The 27,814-nt window shown below is 41.4% G+C and overlaps 1 protein-coding gene across 1 annotated transcript in view; it reads right to left on the bottom strand.

Annotated features, from left to right (window-relative positions):
* The window catches only part of XDH (xanthine dehydrogenase), an 85,275-nt gene extending 61,686 nt beyond the window's left edge, over positions 1-23,589 (bottom strand). The window contains exons 1-6 of the mRNA XM_063713498.1: positions 23,464-23,589; positions 14,769-14,826; positions 11,903-11,999; positions 10,079-10,187; positions 7,396-7,522; positions 6,501-6,562 (exon numbers count right to left, since the gene is read on the bottom strand). Of these exons, the coding sequence (XP_063569568.1) occupies positions 6,501-6,562; positions 7,396-7,522; positions 10,079-10,187; positions 11,903-11,999; positions 14,769-14,826; positions 23,464-23,505 (495 nt within the window). The 5' untranslated portion in view covers positions 23,506-23,589. The remainder of the gene's footprint in view (positions 1-6,500; positions 6,563-7,395; positions 7,523-10,078; positions 10,188-11,902; positions 12,000-14,768; positions 14,827-23,463) is intronic.
* Positions 23,590-27,814: the final 4,225 nt, after the last annotated feature.

Genomic DNA, 27,814 nt, shown 5'->3' with positions numbered 1-27,814 from the left:
GTGTATAAGGTCTGTCTGCATTTAGATTCATTTCTTTTTGTATGTTAACGTCCAATTATTGCAGCACCATTTGTTAAAAAGACAATCTTTGCTCCATCGTATCGCTTTTTCTTCTTTGTGAAACAGCAGTTGACTGTATTTATGTTGGTCTATTTCTGGGCTCTCTATTCTGTTCCATTGATCTCTTTGTCCATTGTTTTTGTAGTATATGGACAGTGTCCATGCTACACTGTCTTGATAACTGCAGCTTTGTAGTAAATCTTGAAATTGGGTAGTGTCAGTCATCTGACTTTGTTCTCTATTCTCCTTCAATATTGAGTTGGCTATTCTGTATCTTTTTCTTCTCCATATAAACCTTAGGATCAATTCGTTGATAGCCACAAAATAATTTACTGGGATTTTGATTGGGATTGCATTGAGTCTACAGTTGGGAACAACTGACATCTTGACATGTTCAGTCTCCTTATTCATGAAAAAGAAATATCTCTCCATTTATTTAGTTCTTTGATTTTGTTCATCAGAGTTTTGTAGTTTTTCTCACATAAATCTTGTACACACCTTTTAGATTCATACCTAAGTATTACATTTGTTGGAGAGTACTAATGTAAAATGTAAATAATAATGTGTTTTGAATTTCAAGTTCCACTTATTCATTGCTGTTACGTAGGAAAGTGATTAACTTTTGTATTGCCTCTGATTCTATCTTCTAGAAGAGATTGTAGAGAACTGACATAATTTCTTTTTTAAATGTTTGATAGGATTTACCAGTGAATCTATCTGGGCCGGGTGCTTTCTGTGTTAAAGGTTATTAATTAATGATTCAATTTCTTCAATAGTTATAGGCCTATTCAGATCTTCTACTTTTTGTATGAGTTTTGGTAGCTTACATCTTTCAAGGAATTGTTTTATTTCATCTAGGTTATCAAGTGTGTGAGCATAGAGTTGTTCTTAATATTCCTTCATTATCCATTTAATGTACATGAGATCTACAGTGAGAGCTTTTTATTTTGATATTAGTAATTTGTATCTTCTCTTTTTTTCTTAGTTAGCCTGGCCAGAGGCTTATTAATTTTATTGATCTTTTTAAGGAACCAAATTTCAGTTATGTTGATTTTCTCTATTGATTGTCTGTTTTCAATGAAATTGATTTTTGCTCCAAATTTTATTTTTCTTCAGCTTACTTTGAATTTAATTTGCCTTTTTCTTCTAGTTTTCTAAAGTGGGAGCCCAGATTGCTGATTGTATTGGTACTTTATTTTTATTATTTATTTATTTATTTATTTGAAATGGAGTCTCACTCTGTCACCCAGGCTGGAGTGCAATGGCGCAATCTTGGCTCACTGCAACCTCCACTTCCCGGGTTCAAGTGATTCTCCTGCCTCAGCCTCCTGAGTAGCTGGGATTACAGGTGTGTGCCACTACGCCTGGCTAATTTTTGTATTTTCGGTAGAAACAGGGTTTCACCATGTTCGTCAGGCTGGTCTTAAACTCCTGACCTCGTGATCTGCCCCCCTCAGCCTCCCAAAGTGCTGGGATTACAGGCATGAGCCACCGTGCCTGGTGGATTATTGATTTTTAATCTTCCTTTCTAATATATGCATTCAATACTATAAATTTCTCTCTAAGCATTGTCTTCACTGCATCTTACAAATTTTGATAAGCTGTATTTTCAATTTCATTTAATTCAAAATATTTTAAAATTTCCCTTGAGATTTTCTTTTTGACCCTGTGTTCTTTTGAATTGTGTTGTTTAATCTTCAAGCATTTGGGGGTTTTCCAGCTATCTTTCTGTTATCGATGTCTAGTTTAATTTCATTTTGGTTTGAAAGCAGACATTGTATGATCTCTATTCATGCAATTTAAATTTGTAAATGTGTGTTTCATAGCACAGAATGTGGTCCATCTAGGTGACTGCTCCACGTGAGCTTGAGAAAAATGTCTTTTCTGCTGTTGTTGGCTAAAGTAGTCTATAAATGTCAATTATATCCAATTAATTGATGGTGCCGTTGAGTCCAACTATGTCCTTACCGATTTTTGGCCTGGTGCTGTCCATTTCTGATATAAGGGTGTTGAAGTCTTCACATATAATAATGGATTCATCTATTTGTCTCTGCAGTTCCACTAGATTTGCCTCATTTATTTTGAAGCTCTGTTGTTAGGTGCATACACATTAAGGACTGTTATATCTTCTTGGAGGATTGATTCCTTTATTATTTTTAATGCTCCTCTTTTTCTCTGATAACTGTTTGCTCTGTCCAAAATTAATATGCTACTTCCACTTTCTTTTGATTAGTATATCATGGTCTACCTTTCTTTATCTACTTAGTTTTAATCTATCTGTGTCTTTTCATTTAAAGTAGGTTTCTTGTAGGCAACATATAGTTGGGTCTTGTTATTTTTCATCTACTCTAACAATCTCTGTCTTTTAAATGGTATATTTGGATCACTGACATTTAAGGTAATCATTGATATAGTTGGATTAGTATCTACCATATTTGTTATTGTTTTCTATTTGTCATCCTTATTCTTTGTTTCTAGTTTTGTCTTTCACTCATTTTCTGACTTTTGTGGTTTGAACTGAGCATTGTATATAATTTCATCTCCTTTCCTTTCATAAAATATCAATTATACTTCCTTTTTTCTTTTTTTTTTTTTCTGGTAGTTGCCCTAGAGTTTGCAGTATACATTTGTAACTAATCCAAGTCCACTTTTAAATAACACTACGCTGCTTTACAGGTAGTGATAGTATCTTATAATAACAAAATATTTCTAATTTTTCCCTCTTGTTTATTTTATCATTGTTGTCATTCGTTTTACTTATACACAAACCCATGTATATACATATGCACACATAAACAAATGCATTGTTGCTATGATTATCTTGAACAAATTGCTATCTGTTAGACCAATTAAGATTAAGAAAAACAAAAATTTTTATTTTACCTTTACTTATTCATTCTCTGATGCTCTTCCTTTATGTAGATCTGAGTTTCTGGCCTACATCATTTTCCTTCTCTTTAAAGAACTTCTTTTAATATTTCTTATGAGACAGGTCTACTGGTGACAAATTCTCTCGTTTTGTTTGAGAAAATATTTCTCACTCGCTTTTGAAGGATACTTATGGAGGTTACAGAATTTTAGGTGCTTTGGTTTTTTCTTTCAATACTATAAGTATTTTACTCCATGCTTCTTGCTTGCATGGTTTCTGGGAAAAGTCAGATATAATTTTATGTTTGCTCTTCTATAGGTGAGGGGTGTTTTCCTCTGACTTCTTTCAAGTCATTTTTCTTTACCTTTGATTTTTTGAAGTTTGAATATCACATGCCTTGGCGTAGTTTTTGTTTGGTTTTGTTTTTTGGTACTTATCCTGGTTTGTGTTCTCTGAATTTCCTGACTGTGGTTTAAAGTCTGACATTAATTTTGGGAAATTCTCAGTCATTTTTGTCTCAAATATTGCTTCTTTTCCTTTCTCTTTTTCTTCTTTTTCTTCTGATATTCTCATTACACATATGTTACATCTTTTGTAGTTATCACACAGCTCTTATTTGTTTCTGTTTGTTTTCATTCACTCCCTTTTCTCTGTTTTTTGGTTTTGAAAGTTTGCATTGTCATATCCTCAAGCTCAGAGATTCTTTTCTCAGCCATGTCCAGTCTACTAATGAGCCCACCGAAGATAGTCTTCAATTTGTTATAAGCGTTTTCAATCTCTAGCATTTCTTTTTAATTCTGTCTTAGAATTTCCATTCTCTGCTTACATTATCCATCTGTTTTTGTATGTTATCTATTTTTTCCATTAAATCTCTTAGCATACTGACCATAGCTTTATAAAATTCCTCATTTGTTAATTCCAGTATTCCTGCCCTATTTGACTCTGGTTCTGCTGTTTGTTCAGTCTCTTCAAATTGTGTTTGCCTTTGACTATGCCTTATAATTTTTGGTTGAAAGGTGGACATGATGTACTGGCTAAAAGGACCTGATATAAATAGGTCTTTAGTTAATGTAAGGTATGAAGGAGAAGTATCCTATAGTCCTAGGATTAGTCTCAGTTTTTTGGTGAGCTTGTGCCCCTCACCTGTGAACTTCACAAGTGCTTCTCAGGGTTTTTTTTCTCCATTTGGTGGGACAGGATGGCTGGAGGGGGCTGAGCTTGTGTATTTCCCTTCCCGCAGGTGAAAGACTAGAGGGCCTGGGGTTGTGTATTTCCCCTCCCCAAGGTAGGTGAGGATCTAATATAACCTCAGAAGTTTAGGCTGTGGTAAAATAATTTCTTCTGAGGACAGGCCTTTTTAAGAAGAACAGAATGCTCTGGCATATTCCAAAATGGTTCATTTTTCCCACTCCCCACCAGAAACACAAGGAGATTTTTCTCCAACATTTACTGTGAGGACCTGGTGGAGATCCTGGAGGTAAAACTCACAAAGGTGTAGAGCACCCCCTCCATGACTGCATCCCCCTGGAGTTTATATCCATGTATAAACTCCAGCAATTCATCAGTTAGTACTTAAATCTTCCTATCCTGGCAAAGGTTCCTGCAGAGGTTTCTGCTCCTGGGTTTCTGCTCTGATATGCCATGTCTGCCTGTCTGTCTCTCCAATTTTTTGGACAATGAGTTGTCCTGTGACCTCATTCCTCTGATGGATCTAAAAACAATTGTTGATTCTTCAGTTTGTTCAGCTTTTTTCTTCTTGCTTAGATGAAATAAAGGCTCCTAAGCTGCTTACATGCCAGACCAGAAACTGGAAGTCTTGCTTGTACCTGTTTAATGGTTCCTCCATTTCTTTCCTTGTCGCCAGATAGCTGTGGTCACTTCTTGCCGTGAGCAGTGTGCCCACCTCTAGCTGACCCTCCACACGCTTTCTAGTGTGTGCTGTGGACAGGAAAACTAGTAACCGAGTTTGTTAGAGCTGTGTGTAAAATAAAAATTAAAAGGCTCTGAAGAAACATCTCGGAGACCTCCGATGAGTAACATGCATTAGCTACTGAGCACCTTTTGTGTGTCTGGCATTTTGGCTGCTCAGAGCTCTCAGCCTTGCTCTGCTCTGCACTGCAGGGTAGCTGAATTGAGGGAGGTAAGTGCTGCATGGTGAAATCAAGAGCCATTTCAACTTCCAGGAGGGAAGGCAATTGCTATACTCAAAAATCCTTCTCTTTTGAAAAATTAAGAGGACTGATTACATTATATAACTTTGAGCAGGTTCTTACGAAGTAAATAGAGGCAAGATTAACAATCTCTGGTTCTCAGGAAACACTGAGTAACTTGGGAAGATTATATAGAGGCTAATGGAAGAAATGTACCAGCATTATAATTTATAGTTCCCATTTATTGAATAACAGAAATGTGCCAGGCATTGTTCTAAAAGCTTTTCAAGAAGTACTTAATTTTTATAAACACAGTAAGGTAGATATTCTAATGAAATCACCTAATAAAATCACCATTTTATTAGGTTGGTGCAAAAATAATTACAGTTTTTCCCATATTTTTAATGGCAAAACCACAGTTACTTTTGCACCAACCTAATAGAAACAAGGAGACTTGCCCAAGGTCGTGCATCAATTAAGTGCATCAAATTGAACCCAGGTCTGCAGAATCTGAATTTGTGCTTTTAGGCATTTCCATTTAATTCCACACTTGTTAATTCATCAGCAGCAGCATTAATCAGAGTGTGGTGTTTTCCATCCTTATAAGGTCCTGTCTCCATGTCTACCCACCCCTTCTTGGATTATACGGACACAGCACTCTTTTTCATGATGCGCCAACCCTAAAGGTGAGTGGAAAGCACAGGAGTCTGTAACTCCCCTGGACCCAGAATCAAATTGAAATGAGATGGTTTGATTTGGAGTCAGGATTAACTTGGCCCAATTGAGAAGTCAGGTAAAACCTGAGGGGAGATTAAGCCAAGAAAGGAGATGCCAGCTCCCTGCCTTCCTTGCCAGATGGCAGGTGTGTGTATGTGCTTATATAATCAATGCCCACACATCCGGCTGTGACTTCTCACTCAGAGTTATATGAACACTGCAGGGGTTCACAAACTGTCTGGAGATCTAATTACCAGTTTCATAAGCCCAACAGAGTGCCAGCCACAGAAAGCAGCCAGAAGAGGGAAGGAGGAGGGGTGCAAGTGCTAAGCAAGGCCACGTTGTTATTAAATGCTACATTCAGCACCTGTGCCATGGGCTGAGACTGCCAATCTCCAAGGGAAAGCTGCCAAGCCCAAAGGCACTGGAGGAAGCTAGCTCTTAGGCGGTGAGCCTCTTCCAGGAAGCCGGTCTCCAGACCATCACTGGCAGAAAGTCCCATGCTATTCATAAGAACCCTTCCCTGAATAAGAATAGCAGACTCTACTCCCCATGCCAGATGTCCCCAGAGGGAAGACTCACTAACTGGTCATCTTATCATCGTTGTTTGTAGACCAGAGGCCCTTGGTCTCCCTCCCAACAGTGATTTCTGAGCATTGCCATTTTAGGAGCAGAGACACTGATGTTCTGGGGTCCCCACTTACCCTGGCGAAGGTCCGGAAGCCCTGGAGGATGGGTCTGTAGCCTGTGCAGCGGCACAGATTTCCTGTGGGCCAAGGAAAAAACTGCAATGTCAGTACAGGGCCCTGGGATGGGTGAGGAGTTTGTGACTTTGCTTGCAGCTAAGTTGGGTGCTGTCTTTACCAGGCTGCATATTCTGTTACCTCTGTCTGGAAGGCCTCTTGGCCTTCTCCTATCCTGACTTCAGAACAGTTATCATGACTTCAGGAAGTCTTTCCTAGAATGGAAGCCTTCCTAGAATGCCCAGACTGAGTCAGGTGCCTCTCCTAAGTGCTCCCACAGTGGCTGATCATGGCTTCATCAGTTAGCCTATCAGACTACATTATAAACTCTCTTCTTCAGAGTATGAACTTTTTGAGAGTAGAGGCTGTGTCTTTTATCCCTGTGGCATAGGATGTGACTCAAAATAACTGAATAAATGATGGAAATGGGGAGGCTTCTCTATTCAATTCAGAGAAACAGACACATAGGTGGTCTTGGCCCTGCAGAATCCTGTTCTGGTGAAAACTGAGAGGGAAGGAAACCATATCACTAGCGCCCGTGGAGTTTTCTAAATGACGTCTTCCTGCACCAGCCATGCACTGCCAACCCCACTCCAATACTGGTGGAAGGCAGACAGACACCTCAGAAAGATGAACCCAAAGGCGGGAGACCCCAGGAGGTCTCCACACCAACCAGGAGTTCTCCCAACTAAAACAGGGTTGGCTTTCTAGCAGATCTTAGTCACCACCTTGTTGGGGGGCCTGAGCCCTTCCTCCAAAGGGTAGTCCCTCATGCTTCTCACCCTGGCACTTGCCCTGACCTCTGCAGGGCCTCGTTTGCCATTCCACCTGCTAGGCTGTGCCTGAAGACCCATACCTTGGAAGGCATTCTCAATCTCCTCCATGGTGGGCTCGGGCTGATTCCGGAGCAGTGTGTACATACTCATGACGATGCCGGGGGTGCAGAACCCACACTGGGAGCCGTGGCTTTTGGCAATTCTCTCCTAAAAGGTACAGATGACATAGACACCTGGGATGGCAGAACCCTCCCAGGCTTCCCAAAGGACTCGACTGGAGCCAGCCCATGTTGAGAGACAGTAGGGGTAGTAGTCACTGCACAGAGTCAAGCCCCAGTGCCACCATTTACCAACTGTGACCTTGGCCAGGTTCCGAGCCCTCTGAGTCTAGGTTCTTCATCTGTCTGATGAGGACCATCCTTGTAGTTACCTCTAGAGCTGCGATGAGGATTAACTGAGATAATTCATGTAAAACCTTAACACTCTACCTGCATATAGCAGGCAGTCAGCCAATGTTAGCTATGACTAGGAAGGTCCCTTCAAAGAACAGTGACTATCATAACCAGAAGGCAGCTTCTGAATGGATTGGGTGTGGCATATGACAGAAACAGTCAAAGGTGATGTCTAGATTTTTGTCTTGAGCAATTGGGTGGATGGCTTTGCCATTGACTCAGATGGGAGAAGACTGGGGAAGGAAGCAATTAGGAGAAGAGTAGGGTTTTCTTAAGTTTGAGATTAGACATCCATATTGAGATGTCAAATAGGTAATTGGAAATGTAACTTCTGAGGAGAGGTCAAAGCTGAAGTTGTAAATGAGAGTGCCATTAGCATGTGGACAACATCAAACTCACGTAGGGAGAGTGTAGGGATGAAGAAGGGGAGGGGACCAGGTCAGGGCTCAGGGCACTGCAGCAATTAGAGACTGAGCAGAGGAGAAGCCAGTGTGGAGAGAGAAGGAAAAGCCAGAATCACAGTGTCACAGAAACCAAGAGAAAACAAATAAATGGACGAGAAGTGGAATCTGGCTCTGTAGCCTATTTGTAGCCAAAATAAGTGGATTAGGAAAAAGAACCTGTACCATTGGATAGGGAGGATTTTAGGTTGATTATACAGATACAACCTGATATGGTTTTGTCATGTCCCCACCCAAATCTCATCTTGAATTGTAGCTCCCATAATTCCCATGTGTTGTGAGAGGGACCCTGTGGGAGATAACTGAATCATGGGAGTGGTTCCCCCATCCTGTTCTCATGGTAGTGAATAAATCTGACGAAATCTGATGGGTTTCTGTTTTCACTTAGCTCTCATTTCTCTCGTCTGCCACTATGTAAGATGTGCTTTTCACCTTCTGCCATGATTGTGAGGCCTCCCCAGCCACGTGGAACTGAATCCATTAAACCTCTTTTTCTTTATAAATTACCCAGTCTTGGGTATGTCTTTATTAGCGGTGTGAGAATAGACTAATACTTGACCCCTATGTTTAAACTGTTTATTCTTTCTTTCATCTATTTGTTTCAAAGCAAATAACAAGCCTTAATTAACCCTCTCACATCTCCTTCAGGTTGGACAAGTTTAGTAATTTCCCCTCTTCCTGCCTAAGAAACAAATCTATAGATGGGAAGCAATACCATCCCAACCTGGCTGACCTCACATGACTGGCCCAAGATGCCATTCCAAGGAACAGAACCAGCCACTCCGCAGGAGGCTCTGGCTCCATTGCCTGAACGACATGTCTCCTCAAATAATCAAAGGAGGATTAAGACCTGGGCCAAGCTCTGGTAACTTTTTTTTTTTTTTTTTGAGATGGAGTCTCGCTCTGTCGCCCAGGCTGGAGTCCAGTGGCGTGATCTCGGCTCACTGCAAGCTCCATCTCCCGGGTTCACACCATTCTTCTGCCTCTCAGCCTCCCGAGTATCTGGGACTACAGGCGCCCGCCACTCTGCCCGGCTAATTTTTTTGTATTTTTAGTAGGATGGGGTTTCACCGTGTTAGCCAGGATAGTCTTGATCTCCCAAAGACCCCAAGTTTCCTCAAACAAAATGCCTTGGGGACAATGGCCATTCCTTCCAACAGGGCCCTACTCCCCTTTCTTTCCACTCGGCCTAAGAGCATCCTGATTGTCTCTCCAAACCCATCTCAGATTATTACTGCCCACTCACCCCAGAAGTGTTTCAGATTTCAACGCATTTTCAGGTGGTCTGATACCATCAAGCAGAAAGCCTTGCTCAGGTACTAAATCTCTGTCATCTTATTTAGCACTTGCTAACCTCCATTCTAATGAAGGCGGAGGCCTAGCAGTTTACATTTGTACTATATGTGGGTGGGAGGTAAGAGGTGCAAAATCAGCATTGCAGGGAGTAGGTGGGCTTATAAACAAGGGGCACAGATAATTAAAATTCAAATCTAGGAAGGCTGGGAGTTTCCTAAACACACTCCAGAACAAAGTGAGGAAGCTCCTCTGCATCTCCTCCTCCAAGTTCTGGACTGGCCTAGCCACCAGATTCAGTTGACCTCTTGGGTCCCTTGAGATCATGCAATGTTATAACCAACCAGCCACAGGAAGGAGCTTCAGGCTTTGGTGTTTCTTCTTTTCACCTCACGGTACCCAGAGGAGATGGGGAGGTGGCCAGGGTGCAATGCCTCCTTAGATTAAGCAGTGAAACTCTTCCCAACAACCCAAAGCAAGTCTGCAACTTTGGCATGAGCCTTCCTGCAGAGGAAACAGCCTGATCTCAAGAGCACAGCTCCCTTTCCTCTGTTTACCTGCACAGGATGCAGCCTCGTCTTGGTGCTTCCTATTCCTTCCACAGTTGTCACTGCAACATGGTGCAAGGAGCAGATGGGGGCCAGACAGGCATTGGCAGAAAAGTGGCTAGAAACCCAGATTAAGGTCATTCCATTTATTGTCCACTCAGATCATCAGAATGGGCCTGACCGTGGGCTCTGGAGGACTTTGTGAGGCTTTATGTTACGTCTCTCCGCTCCCATTTATGTTCTTGTCTCTTCTACCAGTGTCCTCACCTCTCCACTGAAGACTCTGGGCAAGGAACAAAGGAAGCTCTCCTTGTAGGTAAAGCTGAGCCCCTCCAGAGTACTGTGGGATCAGGCATCAGAGCATCCTCAGCCTCTGAGCAGGAGCAAGGGCGCCAGGGTCACTTTCAGTTGCCTCCTACTCAGCCTGACCCAGGAGGCTGAGTCAAGAGGAAATTTCTCTGGCAGGCTGCAGCCTTAAAGCATGCTCCTGCCTGCAGGGCTGTTCCTTAGCCTCCAATCACTTTGCTTCCCTGCATTTCCTCACTTCTATTGCTTTCATTCCTCTGTGGGGAAAGGGGGAGGAAACCCCCAGGCAACATGAGACACCAAGCCCTTAGCTAGAACTTCCTTGCATTCTTCTGTTATTCATCACTAATTCACTTACATTCAGCATCAGTTATTGAGTGCCAAACATAAGCCAGGCACTCTGCTGAGGGCTGGGAAAATAAAGATGAATAAGATGAAAGCTCTGCCCTTCAATAGCCTGCAGTCAACTGAGAAAACCGAAGCCCATATGAAGGTGCAATTTAAATCTTGTTAAAGTAAATTAAAAAGGAGACCAGGCCTGAAGACTCAGCAGACAAAACCAGTTAGGCCTCATAAGTGACCTAAACTCTGCTTAATTTGCAGCAGAGTCTTAACTTGAGCTACTTCTTATGAATATCTTTATATTAAAAAAAAGCCTGACGATCAACCAATCAGAAGTAGTCAACAAACTCATAACTATAGAACTAGGGACTTTCCAATGGGATAGACCAAGTAAGGCAATTGTATAATTGTAACCAATCAAATAATTTCTTTGCTTTTTGCCTGTCTCCATCCTACAAAAACCTCCTGCTTGCATTTCCCTGGTGGAGCTCCTGAACTGCTTCTAATTTGGAGCTGCTTGAACTCATGAACTGTTGTTTTCTCAAATAAACTGTAAAAATTGTATCATGCCTCAGTTTACCTTGGGAATGCTGTGCACAGGGCACTATGGGACCAACACAGTCAAGGGGCACCTAACCCAGTCTTGAGAGATCCAGGATGGCTTCCTGGAGGGGGTGATATTTTTGCCCAGTTGTAAAGAGCTAGTAAGAGTTAGCCGGATAGAGAAATCCTAAGAGAACTTCCCAGCTTAAACAAAGACCAAGCAATTAGTGGGCCTGTGTCATTGGTATTTCACAATTATCTCTGCTTGAATGGAGTGCTGGGCCCATGGTGAGAAAGAAAACTGGAGAAGAAACCTGGGGCATACTGTGCAGGGCCTTGCCCACTAAGCAAAGATATTTTGTCCTGGGGGCAATGAAGAGCTATTGACGGGTTTTATGGAATGTGATATAAACGTGGATTTTAGAAAAGTCATTTTATCAGCAGTTCGGAGCCTGGTCAATATTATAAGCCTAGAACATACTTGCTAAGAGATCATTCTACAGTTTTCCTGTGCACAAATTCTCCATAAAAACAGGGGTTCACACATGTGCACATGCACACACATACACTCCTGCACTCCCTCACAAGCTGGTCCTGCATCGCAGCCCCCATGTGGGTAGTCAGCCAGCAGGCAAAGGATACACGATCTTGTTCTGCAGACGATCATACTTGGAGAGCATCACTGTGCAAGCCCCGCAGCCACCCTCTCCACAGCCGAGCTTGGTTCCACTCAGCCCCACTGGGTGGTCAAGAGTTAAGGAGAATGAACTCAGGGAGAGGAGTCTGCTGGGTTGCTAGGAAATGTCTGGGCAGAGCTGTGGGCAGAGCCATTCATTCCCACACGTGCTCAGGCCCCTCAACCCAGGAAGGCAGCAGGCCCACTGGCCTCCTTATTCAGAGGGGCTGCACTGCACCCCAGGGAGGCAGGGAACAGGGCCATCTCCACTGCACAGAAGAGCAAAGGCATCAGAACCCCATGGACAGCACCCAAGTAGCATCTCTTGGGACATGAGTTCTAGGACTGGTCAGTCCCAGAGCCTTCTCTTGGGTTGAGGTCTTCTATGTGTGAGCAGGTAAATCATACACCTGAGCATACGGGGCAGTTCTCACATCACTCCCAGCTGGGCACACCATGAAGCCTCTTGGGCCAGAATGAGACATTGATCTGTTCTGGGACCTCTGAGTCGTCGCTTTTCACTCTGAACTTTTTGAGCCGATAAATCCCCAAGAATAAAAATTAGGGCTAGACCAGAGGCTTTTGAATATTTGGTCCAAAAGGTACGTGAATGGAAATTAAAATAGAGTGGTTTTTTTAGGTCCGGGTCCAATACTGGGCCTCACTCTTACATATACTTGCAGAAAGATCATCTGCTACTTTGAGTTTTAAAAGTGCCTAACTGGTAGGCCTAACTGTTCTAGAGAACAGCTATTGTGGAGGTCACTTTCCCTGAGTCACATGGTTGCTTCTCCCTCAGACCTGCAGGCCTCTAAGCCACCCACTACCTACTGAAGATGGAGGGAACTGAGGGTATTATCGCCTGGTCACTTCTCTCATTTTCAAGACAAAATGTAAAAACAACGATATAACATCTTATTTTTGAAAGGCACTTTCACCTAGGTACCTGTTTGACCTCCAGAATGATATGGTTAGCAGGTAGGAAAGAAACTTCCTCACAGATTTAAAAAAACAACAAACTGAGACCCAAGAGGTAACGTGGGCCACACAGGATGACACAGGAACTCACGTTGCCCTGCCGGTGTGGCCCCATCACAGCCATCGGACTCCAGACTGGGTGAGCTCCCTTCATCATGCTCCTTCCTTCCCAGCACACCTGGGAAGGTTTTCTGTGTCCTAGTCAGGATATATGCAGCTATCAGCAGGTCAAACAACTTTGGGGGCACCTGAAGATGAATGGTGGCACCTGAAGATGAATGGTGGCAGTACAAAGTCTAGCAAGGTCTTCTTCCAGCCTGGAGACCTTTCTGGAAGCTAGGGTAAAAGTCAAGGCTGGAGTTTTCTCCCCCATCTGGAACTCCCATAAATTGACTCTGAGCACAGATAGCGATAAGCTGCAAGGTCATCCTACTTATGTGCCAACTTTCAGTTTTGCATTTCATTTAAGATGTGACACAGCCAATTGCTGTGATAAGGAATTTCTGAGGCTTCTGGGCCTTCAAAACTACAATGGAAATGATTAAAAAATTAAAATTAGTTTTATTATTAGAAAGCTAAAACTGATCTCAATAATCTCTGAGAATGAGCTTCTCTTCCCAGACCTCCCACGTAGATGGGCTGTAAATGGAGTTCCATGCAATCACCTGATCCGATCTAGTGACACTTTCACTCCCCAGCACCACCAGGTTTATCTTCTGTGAACCTCCAGATACACCCACTTATGGTAAAAAATCCAGAACAAAGTACACCAAAGCCAACCACTGTACTGTCTGATAGGAGGGGAGCAAACCAGAGTGAAAGCATGGGCTCCAGTCTCACTTCTGTGCGTGTTGAAATAATCCTTGCTGTCCCCAAATATGTCACTGGAAAGACCCACTAGACACCCCCCCGGGAGAAGGAGGGTTTTGTTGACAGAGGTCAGGATAAACACAGTCCTGCTCACAGGCCCCCTGGAGAGTTGCCAGTGCGGGTGAGAGGTTGGGAACACAGCTCTAGGCTTTGGTGCACTCTCCATCACTATTTCCCCAGAACACACTAGCAAAAGGCAGGTCACTTCACATATCAAGGCCTCAGTTCCTCCTCTATGAAAAGGGAGTGTTACGCTTCCATGGGATTCCTGTGGAGATTGAGGTGAGCTGCACAAATCACTTTGAATCCTGCCTGTATATAGGAAGTGCTCATTAAATATTAAGTCCAATTATTATTATTGTTTTAGTTCCAGGGTCCCAGAATACTTCCAATACTCAGAACTAAAGGTAAAGGGGCTTTTCCAGAAGCCCCACCCACACTGAGTGAAGAGCAGCACCCCAGTCTCTCTAAGGAGTCCCCCCACCCTCCTGGGCTCCCTGTTTGCTGTTTCTACAATGAATGCTACCTGCATAGGATTCTTACCTCACGCATCCTTTTCCCAATAGACACATGTTCCCTTGCTTCCCTCCACCTAGGCAGAGCTGGAAACATTCCCCAGGAACTCCATTTATGTATTAAGCAAATGTCACCTAAGGAAGGCCCCCCTCTTCCCACAGAGGAATGACCATGAAGCTCACCAAGGCTAATGAGGACCTTCCTACAGGCCCTGGATTAAACCTTGGCATTACTAGAGTCTTAGCTGGGAGACACCTCGAAGATCACCACAAACAATCCTCTCATTCAGTAGCTGAGAATTTCAGATTACAGGTGCAACTAAAATGCAAGTGTCCCAAGTCCTAATCCAGTGCTCTTTCCTCCACACCTCAAGGCCACCCTACCAGTCACTAGGAAACAATGTAAAGCCTAGAGAATCAGTCACCATTGCCCCCCTTCTCCATCACTCCCACTCCAAAGTCAGGATACACTTTCTTCTCAGGTAGGCCAAAAGGGTTGTCTCTGGATCTGCGTTTTTCTCCACCACCTATTAAAAGAAATGAAAGAAAAATATATCATAGGTATACTTAGTCATCCTTCTGCAATTAATTTCTTCCTTCAGTGTCTCACTCAATAATTTGTAGAGTTAGTGGGAAGTTTGATATAGTTTGGACTCTGCCCCTCTAAATCTCATGTTTAATTATAATCCCCATTGTTGAAGGTGGGGCCTAGTGGGAAGCAATATGATCATGGGGGCAGATTTCTCATGAATGGCTTAGTGCCATCCCCTTAGTCGTGAATTAGTTCTCACAAGATATTTAAAAGTGTGTGGCATCACCCTCTTCTCTCTCTCTCTTGCTCTCACTGGCCATGTGATGTGCCTGCTCCCACTTTGTCTTCTGCCATGAGTAAAAACTCTTGGAGGCCTCCCCAGAAGCCGAGCACATGCTGGTGTCATGCTTGTACAGCCTGCAGAACTGTGAGCCAATTAAATCTCTTTTCTTATAAATTACCCAGTCTCAGGTGTTTCTTTATAGCAATGCATGAATGGCCTAATACAATGTGCTAAATAGATAATGAAAACTAAGGTATTTTTATGGCAGTTCCATAAGAATGAACCTATAAACTACAGCCAGACTATGTATATACTCAAATCCTCAAATTCTAAAATTGTACCTCAGTGCTCACCTTGGGAGCCACCACAGAACACGCAGGCATTGCAACTCCCACACTGGCTCGACCAAGGCAAAGTCCCCTTCAAATCAAACCTGTCATCTCATTTCAACTGCTAGATCACACCTGTGAATTTCAGGGGCCTCTGAGAGCATGGCATGCAGATCTCGGACTATGCCTCTTTGAGTATACACTCTCAGACCCTGCATGTGACTGGAAGGCCAGTCTGTTGGCCTGTGCTCAGAGCAGAGTGTTGCATGTGATGGGTATTAGTCAACACTAATACATGTCAGAAATGAAAGAGAAATCTCAAACCAAAGATCCATCACTAGGTTCAATAAGGTGGAAAAAGTGGTCTAGAAAGTGCGATGTCAGTTCCCACTGTGAATTGTCAAAGGAAATCTACAAAAACCCATTTCAGTACTTCTCACACATTACCAAAGCTTAAAAGGGTGTATATTATTGGGATAATAAAGAGAAAGAATTCATGATAAGGTTTTCGTTGGAGGGAACTATACTAGCCACACCTTCCTAAAGGAGAAGGGGAGGAATATTTGCCTCCCACCTCAAACTTAGTGAGGGGACTTGCTTTGTGCTACGTAAAAATCTAACATGCCACCTTTGCAGCATAGGGGAAGAGACGGGCTTAACAAGAAATTAATACCGACAATGACAAGTTTAAACTCCTCATTAAACTTAAGTTGGAGAGGTGGCTGTGCTGGGGTTGGTACACACTCCCGGAGCTTGGTAGAGCAGAGGATGTGGGAGTGTTGCCTATGGATGTAATGCAAGCCATTCATGAGATCAAAAGAGCTGGCTTGGAGGTCTTTAAATCATTTCCCAAAATACAGGATAAAGGCTTCAATAAAGAGAGACTGTGTGGAGGGGACTTCCCCAAACTGGAGGCTGATGGAGAACAGCGGCCTGAGAAAAGTGCATCACTCGTGTCATGAGACATGCATGCAAATATTCCCCGTGGTGGCCCTTGAAGATCCTTGAAAGCCACCACAAGAAGAATTAAAGGGTCAGCTCCAAACACCGAAAAGGCTCAGAAAGCCGGAAGCCATCTTACAACAGTACCAATTAAAGGAGAGCTTTCTTGCTATCCTCACCACGCCGTCCTGAATTGAGACTGTTTGGCAACTTAAGATTTTTTATTGACTAAGAGTAATAAAAAGTTCATGAAACTGCCAGAATTTGACCTTTGAATAAAGTTTAAAGGAAAGTAGATGAAATTAATTTTCTTATATGATTACACCCCATGAGTCCAGCTTATTCAATATCCTGGTTACAAATCGTAGAAGAAATCATAAATGCACAAAATAGCAATCTTTATCACCTTTCTTGTAGATGACAGTAAGAGCCTCTTAGCTTACTACCACATTGTTCATTTCTCCTGTACTGCAGTTCTGCTTTTATCACATCACATCAGCTCCCTGCTCAATGCCTTTCATGACCACCCGCATATTTAAGGTAACATCCAAGTTCCTTAGGCTGTCTTTTAAGGCCCTTTTCACTATATTTCCAATCTCCATTTTCAGGCTTTCTCCCTTCTACTTCCCTGCCACGCTGGTCATCTTACTGCACTAAAAATACATTTTATATCTCCTAACTCCTGTGCCTTTGACTATGCCATTCCTCTTCCACCTGCATTTTGACTTATCAGAAGACTTCAAACAATTTCTTCATAAAGGCTTTCCTTATCACTCCAGCCACAAGTGGATTGCTATAGAGAATGACTGTGCCATTCTCAAGGTGTGACAGCAGGATTACCACGGTGCACTCCATTGAACACTCTCAACAGGATACCAATGGGTATCCCAAAGGAAAAACATTTTGTAGGGAAGTGAGTTAAGGAAATGTTGGGTTAAGCAGATTGCTCTGGTAAAACTCGAGCATCAAAAGAAATAACAGCCATAATGGGCTATAATACATTAAATACAATTAAAACCTATGAGTACAAATAGATAGAGTCAACAAACAAACAAATGGAAGATATGGAAAAGCTCTTCCTGGCAGAAGAATGTCATCTAATAAATATGATTGGCCATCTTGTAATCAGCACAATTGATCCACTTAAGAATCATCAATGGAAATTAGTACAGCCACTATGGAGAACAGTTTGAAGGTTCCCCAAAAAATTAAGAATAGAGCTACCATATGATCCAGCAATCCCACTGCTGGGTATATACACAAAAGAAAGGAAGTCAGCATATAAAACAGATACCTGCACTCCTATGTTTTTTGCAGCATTATTCACAACAGCCAACATTTGGAAGCAACCTAAGGGTCCATGAACAGATGAATGGATAAAGAAAATGTGGTGCATATACACACTGGAGTGCTATTTAGCCATAAGAAAGAATGAGATCCTGTCATTTGCAACAACATGGGTGGATGGAGCTGGAGGTCATTATGATAAGTGAAATAAGTCAGGCACAGAAAGACAAACTTCACATGTTCTCACTTAATTGTGGGAGCTAAAAATCAAAAGAATTGAACCCACAGAGATAGAGTAGAAGGATGGTATCAGAGGCTGGGAAGGGTAGTAGGGGGTAGGAGGAAAGTAGGGATGGCTAATAGGTACAAAAAAATAGAAAGAATGAAAAAGACCTAGTGTTGGATAACACAATAGAGTAACTACAGTCAATAATAATTTAATTGTACATTTAAAAATAACTAAAAAAGTATAATTGGATCATTTGTAACACAAAGCATAAATGCTTGAGGAGATGAATACCACATTTTCTATCATGTAATTATTACACATTGCATGCCTATATCAAAGTATCTCATGTACCCCATAAATATGTAGATCTACTATGTACCCCCAAAAATTAAAAATTAAAGGTCTTTCCATCTCCCCTTCTTCTCCTTTCTTCTGGTTTTTATGTAAATGTTGCAATGAGCCATCAGTGACTATGAGATCAAGTGTAATACAGAACTCCTAAAACTCAAAAACTATAAAACCCAATTCAAAAATGGGCAAAGGACTTGAATAGACATTTCTCCAAAGAAGATCTACAAATGGCCAAGAAGTAAATGAAAAGATGCTGAACATCACTAATCAGAACTGTAACGAGATTTCACCTCATACCCATTAGGATGGCTATGATCAACAAACAAACAAACAAACAGAAAATAAGTGTTTTTAAGGACGTGGAGAAACTGGAACACCTGTCCACTGTTGGTGGGAATGCAAAATGATACAGCCACTGTGGAAAAATAATAGGATGGTTCCACAAAAAAGTAAAAATAGAACCAGCATATGATCCAGCAATTCCACTTCTGGATTTATACCCAAAATAATTGAAATCAGGGTCTCAGCTATTTGTACACCTGAGTTCACGGCAACGTTATTCACAGTAGCCAAACTGTGAAAGCAACCAAAGTGTCCATCAATAGATGAATGGATAAGCAAAATGTGGTACATCCATACATGGAATATTATTCAACCTTAGAAAGGAAGGAATTTTTGACATGTGCTACAACATAGATGAACATTATGCTAAATAAAATAAGCCAGTCACAAAAAGACATACTGTATGATTCCCCTTAAGTGAGGTACTTTAGTCAAATTCATACAGACAGAAAAAATGATGGTTTCCAGGGACTGGGGGAAAGGTAGAATAGGGAGTTATTATTTAGTAAATTTATAGAGTTTGTCTTAAAAGATGAAAGAAGTTATGGAGGTGGATGGTGATGATGGTTGCCCAATATTATGAATGTATGCAATACCACTGAACTGTACACATAAAAGTGCTTAAGATGGCAAATTTTATGTATTTTACCACAATAAAAAATTATTTAAAAAAAGAATATCAGTGGGCACTCAAATTAGTGGGTGAAAATTTGATGAACAAGAATTTGTATCATTCCAAAGTATCTTCTCACATAGCCTCTATTAATTATAAAGGTAAAGAAAAGTTATCTTACAGTGAAGAAACTTGGTGCATAACACCATAGCCAAGTCATCAAATTTCTCATCACAAAAAAGACCCAAAAACTGATGTCAATAAAACAAACCTAATGATCGAATGCAGTGAGAAAAACACATTACTTCTGTGGTATTGCTGTCCCCCAAATGCAGACTCTGAATCTAATTATAAGAAAGCATAATACAATTCAATATAAGGAACATTCTAAAAAATAACTAGCCTGTTCTTTTCAGAAACACCAATGTCATGAAAGGAAAGCTGAGGAGCGGTTCTAGATTAGAGGAGACTAAAGACATGGCAACCAAATGCAAGGCGTAATCTTGGATTCCGGGCTGGGGCTGGGGAGTTATAAATGCCAGTATTGGGAAAATTGGAATACATTTGCATAAAGTTTATAGTATTACACCAAAGCTAAGTTTCTTGATTTCTATAAATGGACTACAGTTTTGTAAGAATATATTTATTCTGGCCAGGCGCGGTGGCTCACGCCTGTAATACCAGCACTTTGGGAAGCTGAGGTGGGTGGATCACAAGGTCAGGAGTTCAAGATCAGCCTGACCAAGATGGTGAAACCCCGTATCTACTAAAAATACAAAAACTTAGCCAGGAGTGGTGATGGGCACCTGTAATCCCAGCTACTCAGGAGCCTGAGGCAAAGAATTTCTTGAACCCAGGAGGCGAGGTTGCAGTGAGCCGAGATCGCACCACTGCACTCCAGCCTGGGTGACAGAGTGAAACTGTCTCAAAAAAATATATATATATATATATATTTATTCTTAGGATAAGAGGTAAAGGAACACGATGTCTGAAACTTACTGTCAAAAGGTTCAGAAATCTATCTTATGCTATATATTCATTTATATTAATTACGTACATTAATATATAGAATTATTTATGTACTTATAATACATACATGTGTATCTGTGTGTGTGTCCAGAGCGAGAAAGAGAGAATAATAAAGCAAATGTGGCAAAACATTAACAGTTGGTAAAGTACATAAAGGATATTATTTCCTTGTATTCTTGCAATTTTTCTTTAAATATAAAATAATTGTAAAATACAAAGTTAGAGAAGTAATTTATTTACTATAGGATTTCTCAAAGTTTTAAAAATTCATCCACTTATTCCATCCACACTAGTTGGACACCTACTGTATACCATGCATTGTGCTAAGCAGTTTAAGAATATCCAAGAAGAGCGTCTCATGCTGCTAGTTTTCTGTGAAATACATTTCAGAAGGTATTACTTTGTCTAATTATAATCCATCTCTCTAACTAGTATATGGGCTCCAGAATGGCAAATGCCAGATCTTAGAGATCTTATTCCTCCAGTGCATATCCTGTTGTCTGAGGCCTCAGAAGGAGCTTGATAAATGTTGACTATATAGGGAGTGAGCAAGTGAATGATGAGTGAGTGAGTGAGTGAGTGAGTGAGTGAAAGTTACCATGAGGATCTCTGTAGCCGACACTCACTTCTTGTGGGGATCACTCCTGGACACCTTTGGCTGCACCCAACCTGCCAAATCCTCCCAGATTCTTCCAGGTGCCACAGTCTCAGCTAGACAGAGTGACTACTCAGAAAAGCTAGAATGCTGCCTTGCAAAAAGGCTGTCATTACAATAAAAATAAAATACTGGACAGCTCTTTCCCTTTGACTCTGACTCTAGAACAAAAGAAGATGTGAATGAAAACAATAGTCATCAAGGCTCATCACCACCACAGAAGGCCCTAGAGGTATTTGACTTTTTGCATCTAACACCTTCTGCAGGACCCCATTTAGTGAAGCCAGAGTCCTGGACAGTGGTACAAAACAAGGACAGGAGTAGGCTCACATTTAAAAACCAAACACCGCATGTTCTCACTCATAGGTGGGAATTGAACAATGAGAACACTTGGACACAGGAAGGGGAACATCACACACCAGGGCCTGTCATGGGGTGGGGGGAGTGGGGAGGGATAGCATTAGGAGATACACCTAATGTAAACGAGGAGTTAGTGGGTGCAGCAAACCAACATGGCACATGTATACATATGTAACAAGCCTGCACCTTGTCCACAAGTGCGCTAGAACTTAAAGTATAATAAAAAAAAAAAGAGTCACTAAGTTCTTACAGCTTCTTTGTTAACTACTTTGCACAATTCCTGTAACAAAAGGTCTAGAATATCTTTCGAATAAAAATGAGGACAACTTTCTCACAGCTGCCATTGTTTACCCAGGAATTCCCTTCCTTGGTCTTGTTTTTACAGCATTGCTTTCACATAATTACTTTCTGCATTGCCCCTCTACCTTTCTTGCAGTTTCTGAAGATGCTACATCATTATAAATTACAAACATGGATATTCATCACAGAAACTGGCAGTAGTAGAAGCTTCTAGAAATAATAGGATTTGGTGTGATGGTACCATCGAAAAATTTAAAATTACTCTCCTAAAGTGAAAGTAAAATGCAAGGGAAAATAATTTTCCCCAAGCCAGATTTACCTTGAAATTCTTCTTTCTAGATTTAGTGCACAACAGCAAGCCATCCCTGAAGAAGAGCAGAAACTTACACTTTCACACGTTAACCATGGTTTGGTTTAATAAATAATAAAACCTTAGAGTAAGACATGACCTTGGAAGTCATTGAATCTAGCTGTTTACCCAGTGTAAAAATTACTAATAAAAATTCCAGAGATGTCTTTGTGTAAGTAGCTCTCCTAGAAAGCCAATTGCACAATGGTTTCCTAGATTTCTACAATGTAATTGCTGAAGGAAAGAAGTTGTTTGAAATGTTGCATGCAAAATCTTACACTTGAAAGCTTTGCCCTACTTCTTGGGTTGGTACCAGGTGCCAACCCTGAAAAGGATGCAGCTCAGAGAGGAAACTCTGAACCAGAAGAACGTGGCTGTCCCCATTCCCCAGCACTTCCCAAAGGCACCACTCAAAAGAAGTCCATCAATCTTTGGAGCACCGATGTTGAAACAGTTCATGAAATTTCTTTTACAGTCACCCAAACACATCCTGGAAATTTAAGACCTAGGAGTCCTGTGAAGCACATTATTGTTCTTAAAAATTACACCAAAAGTCACTCAAAATTACATCAAAAGTTTCTCAACTCAATGCAAAAGTGCCAATATAGAAAGACAAATAAAATTGCCCTTCTTTGGGGGACACTTTGGGCACGCTCATCACACACAGTCCACACAGTTAGTTACAATGTGCAACTGTGGGACTCTTTTACTATCCTTTTCATTCCCAAGTGGGAAGTTGAACAGGTGTGAGCATCTCAGCAGTGTTGTAGGAGGGCAAATGGAGGCTAGAGACCATGTAATATGCTTACCCCCTCTCTCCCTGCAGCACATTAAAATTTGCAAAGATTCTCACTCTTGTCCAAGGGCTGGTACCCATGTCACCTTCCCTAAGTCCCTGTGTACCAATAAGGTAAATTCAAGTAGGTAAGAGATTTGCAACTTACATGTAGAACTCAGTGTGTGGGGTTGGGGAGTGGGGGGAATGCGGGAGATGCCCTCTATGAAAAAAAAATTGTGGCTTGCCACAAGGTGTCAGTATACATCACCACACAGTGAATAAGGACTGGCTGTTAAACCTATATATATAATATATTAGATTCAAAGGCTGTGTACATCTTATATCCTGATAAAGGCAGGAAAACATATTCCTGTTCCTTCTCTCTGTAAAGAGAGCAACGTAAATTTTAGGATATGTTTGATTAAAGACAGAAATAGAAGTGTGGTGATGACCTCAAATCTCACCTAGAACTCAACTCCCCTTTCTCATTCAGTGCCAATCACCACTACTGCAGAGTTGGCAGCTCGCTCACAGATGCCTCTCTGCTTGCCTCTCTCTCCCTCATTCTTTGGCCTCTGAGTATCTTGTCTGTGCTCTAGCCCCGAGAAGGTCTTCTTCCCTAATGTTACCAAAATGCAGCAACACCTTTAAAGGGAGAGAGAGAAAGACAGGAGAGCAAGTAAGAGGGAACACGAAAGAGAGAGAACAAGATATGACTCTGCCAGAGGACACATTTCCCCTCCCAGGGAGAAGGGACACAAAACAAAAGGTCAGCTCCTACTTACCTTTCTGCCATTCACAAAGAAAACCAATTCGTCTGCTGTCATTGTCACAGGTTGGGGTCCCTGAACTCCAGGTACCTCACTCCTAAGAGACACTGGCAGGTAGTTATCACTGCTCTGTGACCTGAAAGTTATGCCTCCCAATAAAATGAAATAAGGTCCACCAATGGGATGGAACCAGCTCAGAGCTTCAGGGCATGAAGAGTTCTTGGCAAAAGCCACTGGTTTACATAATCAAGGAAGTGCAAACAGTCATACACAGCAAATTACAATCTCCACACCTGTGTCAAAGAGCACAGGAAAATACATCCAAGGTTGTTGACTTGGCACTAGGTGACTGTGGGTCTTGGGCACTGCTCTCATGAAACCTGCTTCGTCCTCCCACTTGCTGCAAGACAGAGAAGGAGAAGACAGAGGAGGGGAAGGACCGTTGTCAGAGTCACTGCTAATAGAGCTGATTCACACCCTCTGTGTCTACATTTGTCATTTTACCATTCAGGTTTACAGCAACACAGACTGACTGCATGAATGCAAGAGTCATTCTTTCACAGCCTGGTGGAGTAGAGAGGTCACAGGACATGGAGCCCCATGAACCTGACTCAAATCCTGGCATTTGACCTCAGCATGTTACTTACTACCTTCACAACTCAGTTGTTTTCATCCTGTACAGGATCATAGAATGATATCAAGAATAGAAGAATGAGGGACAAATGACATTTTGTAAATTTGCAAAGAACTAAAACATTTATCACTGTTGAAAAGACATCTTCAACATCTCAACAAATAAAATCCTAATAGCAAACTATTTTTGAGATTTGTCTTTTGTTTCTCTCAGGAAAATATCCTTGACAAGTTGTCACAGTAACTCATAAAAGTATTTCAAAACACCAAAGAAATTAAAATGCTCATACCACATAGTCATAGGCTACAGTAACACATAGCTGAAAACCTTTCCCCATCCGATATCCATTAACTCTCAGTGTAAACACAGATGTGCACGTCCACTGGAGCAGCACTAATGGGCTCTCTGCAGTCCAGCACCCTCCCAACTGCCCCTACCAGTTCTTTAGTTCAACACACACACACACACAAAGAGAGAGAGAGAGAGAGAGAGAGAGAGAGAGACCAGCATTCACTCTGGTCTTCTTCTGTCCTGTAATGACCCATACAGTGGCTCAGCCAGCCTTCCTTAAGTAAGACACCTCCCCCACAACCCTAGCAGGCTACCTGAGGGGAAAGAAAGGAGTATTAGGCAGATGTACTTGATATAGTAACAGCTTAGAGAAACTGAAGACTGCCAGGACAACCACACAATCAACACAATGCCCCCTCCCACCACAGCCTTAATTTAACCAGGAGATGAAACTTTACTTGTTGGTTGACCAAATATCCCAGTTTGCCCTGGACTATCCTAGTTTTCGCCTTGAATCCCTGACAAATGCCTCAGAGATCCTAGTAAATCCTTCAGTCCAGGGCAAACTGGGATGGTTGGTCACTATAAAACTGGTTGTTGGCTGGGCATGGCGGCTCACACCTATAATCCCAGCACTTTCAGAGGCCAAGGTGGGTGGATCACCTGAGGTCAGGAATTCATGACCAGCCTGGCCAACATGGTGAAACCCCATCTCTACTAAAAATACAAAAATTATCTGGGAGCGGTGGGCCACCTGTAATCCCAGCTACTCTGGAGACTGAGGCAGGAGAATCACTTGAACCTGGGAGGCAGAGGTTGCAGTGAGCTGAGATGGTGCCACTGCACTCCAGCCTGGGTGACAGAGTGAGACTCCATCTCAAAAACAAAAACAAAACCAAAACCGGTTGTTAAATCTGAGAGATTCCCTACCTCAGAAGCCATTTGGCAATATATTTTATTGTCAGAACTGGGCAGAGATGCTACTGGCATTTAATGGATGGAGGCCAGTAATGCCACTAAACATCCTACAAACCACAAGACAGTCCCACCCCAATAAAATGAACAACGATGAATGTCAGCAGAGCCAAGCTAGAGAAATTCTGCCCTGAAAGAAAGAAGGAAGGAGCTGGGGAGAGAGAGAGGGACTGAGCCTAGGGCATGTTTTTTAATTAGTCAATTCTTCCAAACCCTCACACCTCTTTGATTGAGAGACTTTTCCTCTATGCACTAATCTACCCAGTTTAACAAGCCCTCCCCTTCCTCCTAGGCATTCCCCAGCCAATGCTCCAGGAAAAGCTAAAGGGAAGGCTGAGGAAAGATCTCAGGCTTTGGAGTTTCATAGGCTGGCTTGAATGTTAGCTCCACCACTTCTGTGTGCCTTTGGCAAAAATCTCTCTCTTGGCATCAATATTCTCATTTACAAAATGGAGGTGGCCATAATTGCTTTGTAAGGACCAACTCTTAGCAGAATGAAATAAAACATAGATTAAATCTGTTGTCCACAGGAGAAACTAATGTTGGTGTGCTTCTCCCCACTCAGCAAATCTTCAAACCCTCTCTTATCTAGAGGTGAAATTCTTCTCTATTACTATGGAGCATTGAAAGATAAAAGTGAAATAAATTTTCAATAAGGGTTTGTGCTGTCATGCAGAATTTTCAGCTCTGTAGTAACTAGCTGAAACCCCAAATACTGACATTTGACAAAAACTTGAATTAGTATGATTATTATTTAGCAAAATATTTGCTACCACTTTCTTTCTCTGTGACTTTATTTTATTTCTTTAATTTACAAATTAAAATCATACACATTTATCATGTATAATATGATGTTTTTAAATATGTATACATTGTTAAATAGCTCCATTGAGCTGACTAACATACATGTTACCTCACATATTTATCATTTCTTCTGGTGAGTACACTTAAATTGTCTTAGAGATTTTCAAAATATACATTGTTATTAAGTTACAGTGACCATGTTGTACAATCGATCTCTTGAATTTATTCCTTCTATCTAGCTGAAATTCTGTATTATTTGACAAGCCTAGCTCTATCGCCCAGGCTAGAATGTAGTGGCATGATCTCGGCTCACTGCAACCTCCAGCTCCCTGGTTCAAGTAATTCTCCTGCCTCAGCCCCCTGAGTAGCTGGGATTACAGGCATGTGCCACCCTCAAGTTTGGTTCCAAAATTCTCTAGACCAGTTAAATGGGGCCTCTGTCTGTTTATAACAAAGGCATGGAGAGGCTGATGAAATTTTTCCTAAGAAAAATTACTCTCTTTTTCTCATTTGTCCTGAACAAGTTCACAATCTTTGCTCACAGACCCACCACTGAAGCACTCCCATTTAGCCCAAGGTAATTTTCGTATTTTTAATAGAGACGGGGTTTCACCATGTTGGCCAGGTTGGTCATGAACTCCTGACCTCAGGTGATCTGCCCACCTTGGCCTCCCAAAGTGCTGGGATTACACCTATATTTAGGTGTCTCAATGTTGGGTGCATATATATTTACAATTGTTATATCCTCCTGATAAATTGAGGCCCTTTTCACTATATAATAATTTTTTGCCTCATTTTACAGTTTTTGACTTAAAGTTTATTTTATCTGATATACGTATAGCCAACCTGCTCATTTTTGGTTTTCATTTTCATGGATATTTTTTCCCATCCCTTCACTTGCAGTCTATGTGTGTCCTAAACGTGAGAGATGAGTCTCTTGTATGCAGCTTATAGTTGAGTCTTCTTTTATTTATTTATTTTTTCCATTCAGTCACTCTATGTCCTTTGATTAAAAAATTTAATCTATTTACTTTTAAGGTAATTATTGATAGGTAAGGACTTACTACTGCCATTTTATTGTTTTCTGGTTGTTTTATAGATCTTTTGTTGTTGTTAGCCTATTTTGTTTTCATACTTTGTGATTAAGTGATTTTCTCTAGTGTTATGCTGTGATTGCTTACTTTTTATCTTATGTGTATCTACTGTAGGTTTTTCCCTTATGGTTACCACGAAGCTTACATAAAACCTCTTACAGTTATAACAGGCCATTTAAAGCTGATAACAACCTAAATTTGATTGCATACAAAACCCTAAACTTTTGCTCCATCCTCCCTCACATTTTATGTTTTTGAAGCTGCAATTTACATCTTTTTATATTGTGTATCTCTTAACAAATTATTGTAGTCATTATTTTTAATAGTTTTTTCTCTTAACCTTCATACTAAATATATAAGCAATTTACACACCACCATTACAGAATTAGAGTGTTCTGAATTTGACTGCGTATTTACTTTTACCACTGAGTTTTACACTTTCATATGTTTTTGTATTACTAATTAGTGTTCTTGTCTTTCAGCTTGAAGAACTTCCTTTAGCATTTCTTGTAAGGCAAGCTTAGTGATGTAAACAACCTTCCCAGTTTTTGTCTGGAAAAGTCTTTAT

The sequence above is a fragment of the Pongo abelii genome, chromosome 12, assembly GCF_028885655.2.
Source record: "Pongo abelii isolate AG06213 chromosome 12, NHGRI_mPonAbe1-v2.0_pri, whole genome shotgun sequence".
In the NCBI taxonomy this organism is placed as follows: domain Eukaryota; kingdom Metazoa; phylum Chordata; class Mammalia; order Primates; family Hominidae; genus Pongo; species Pongo abelii.
Note: the sequence above shows the minus strand (reverse complement) of the source record. Positions and strands in the feature narration are given on the sequence as shown.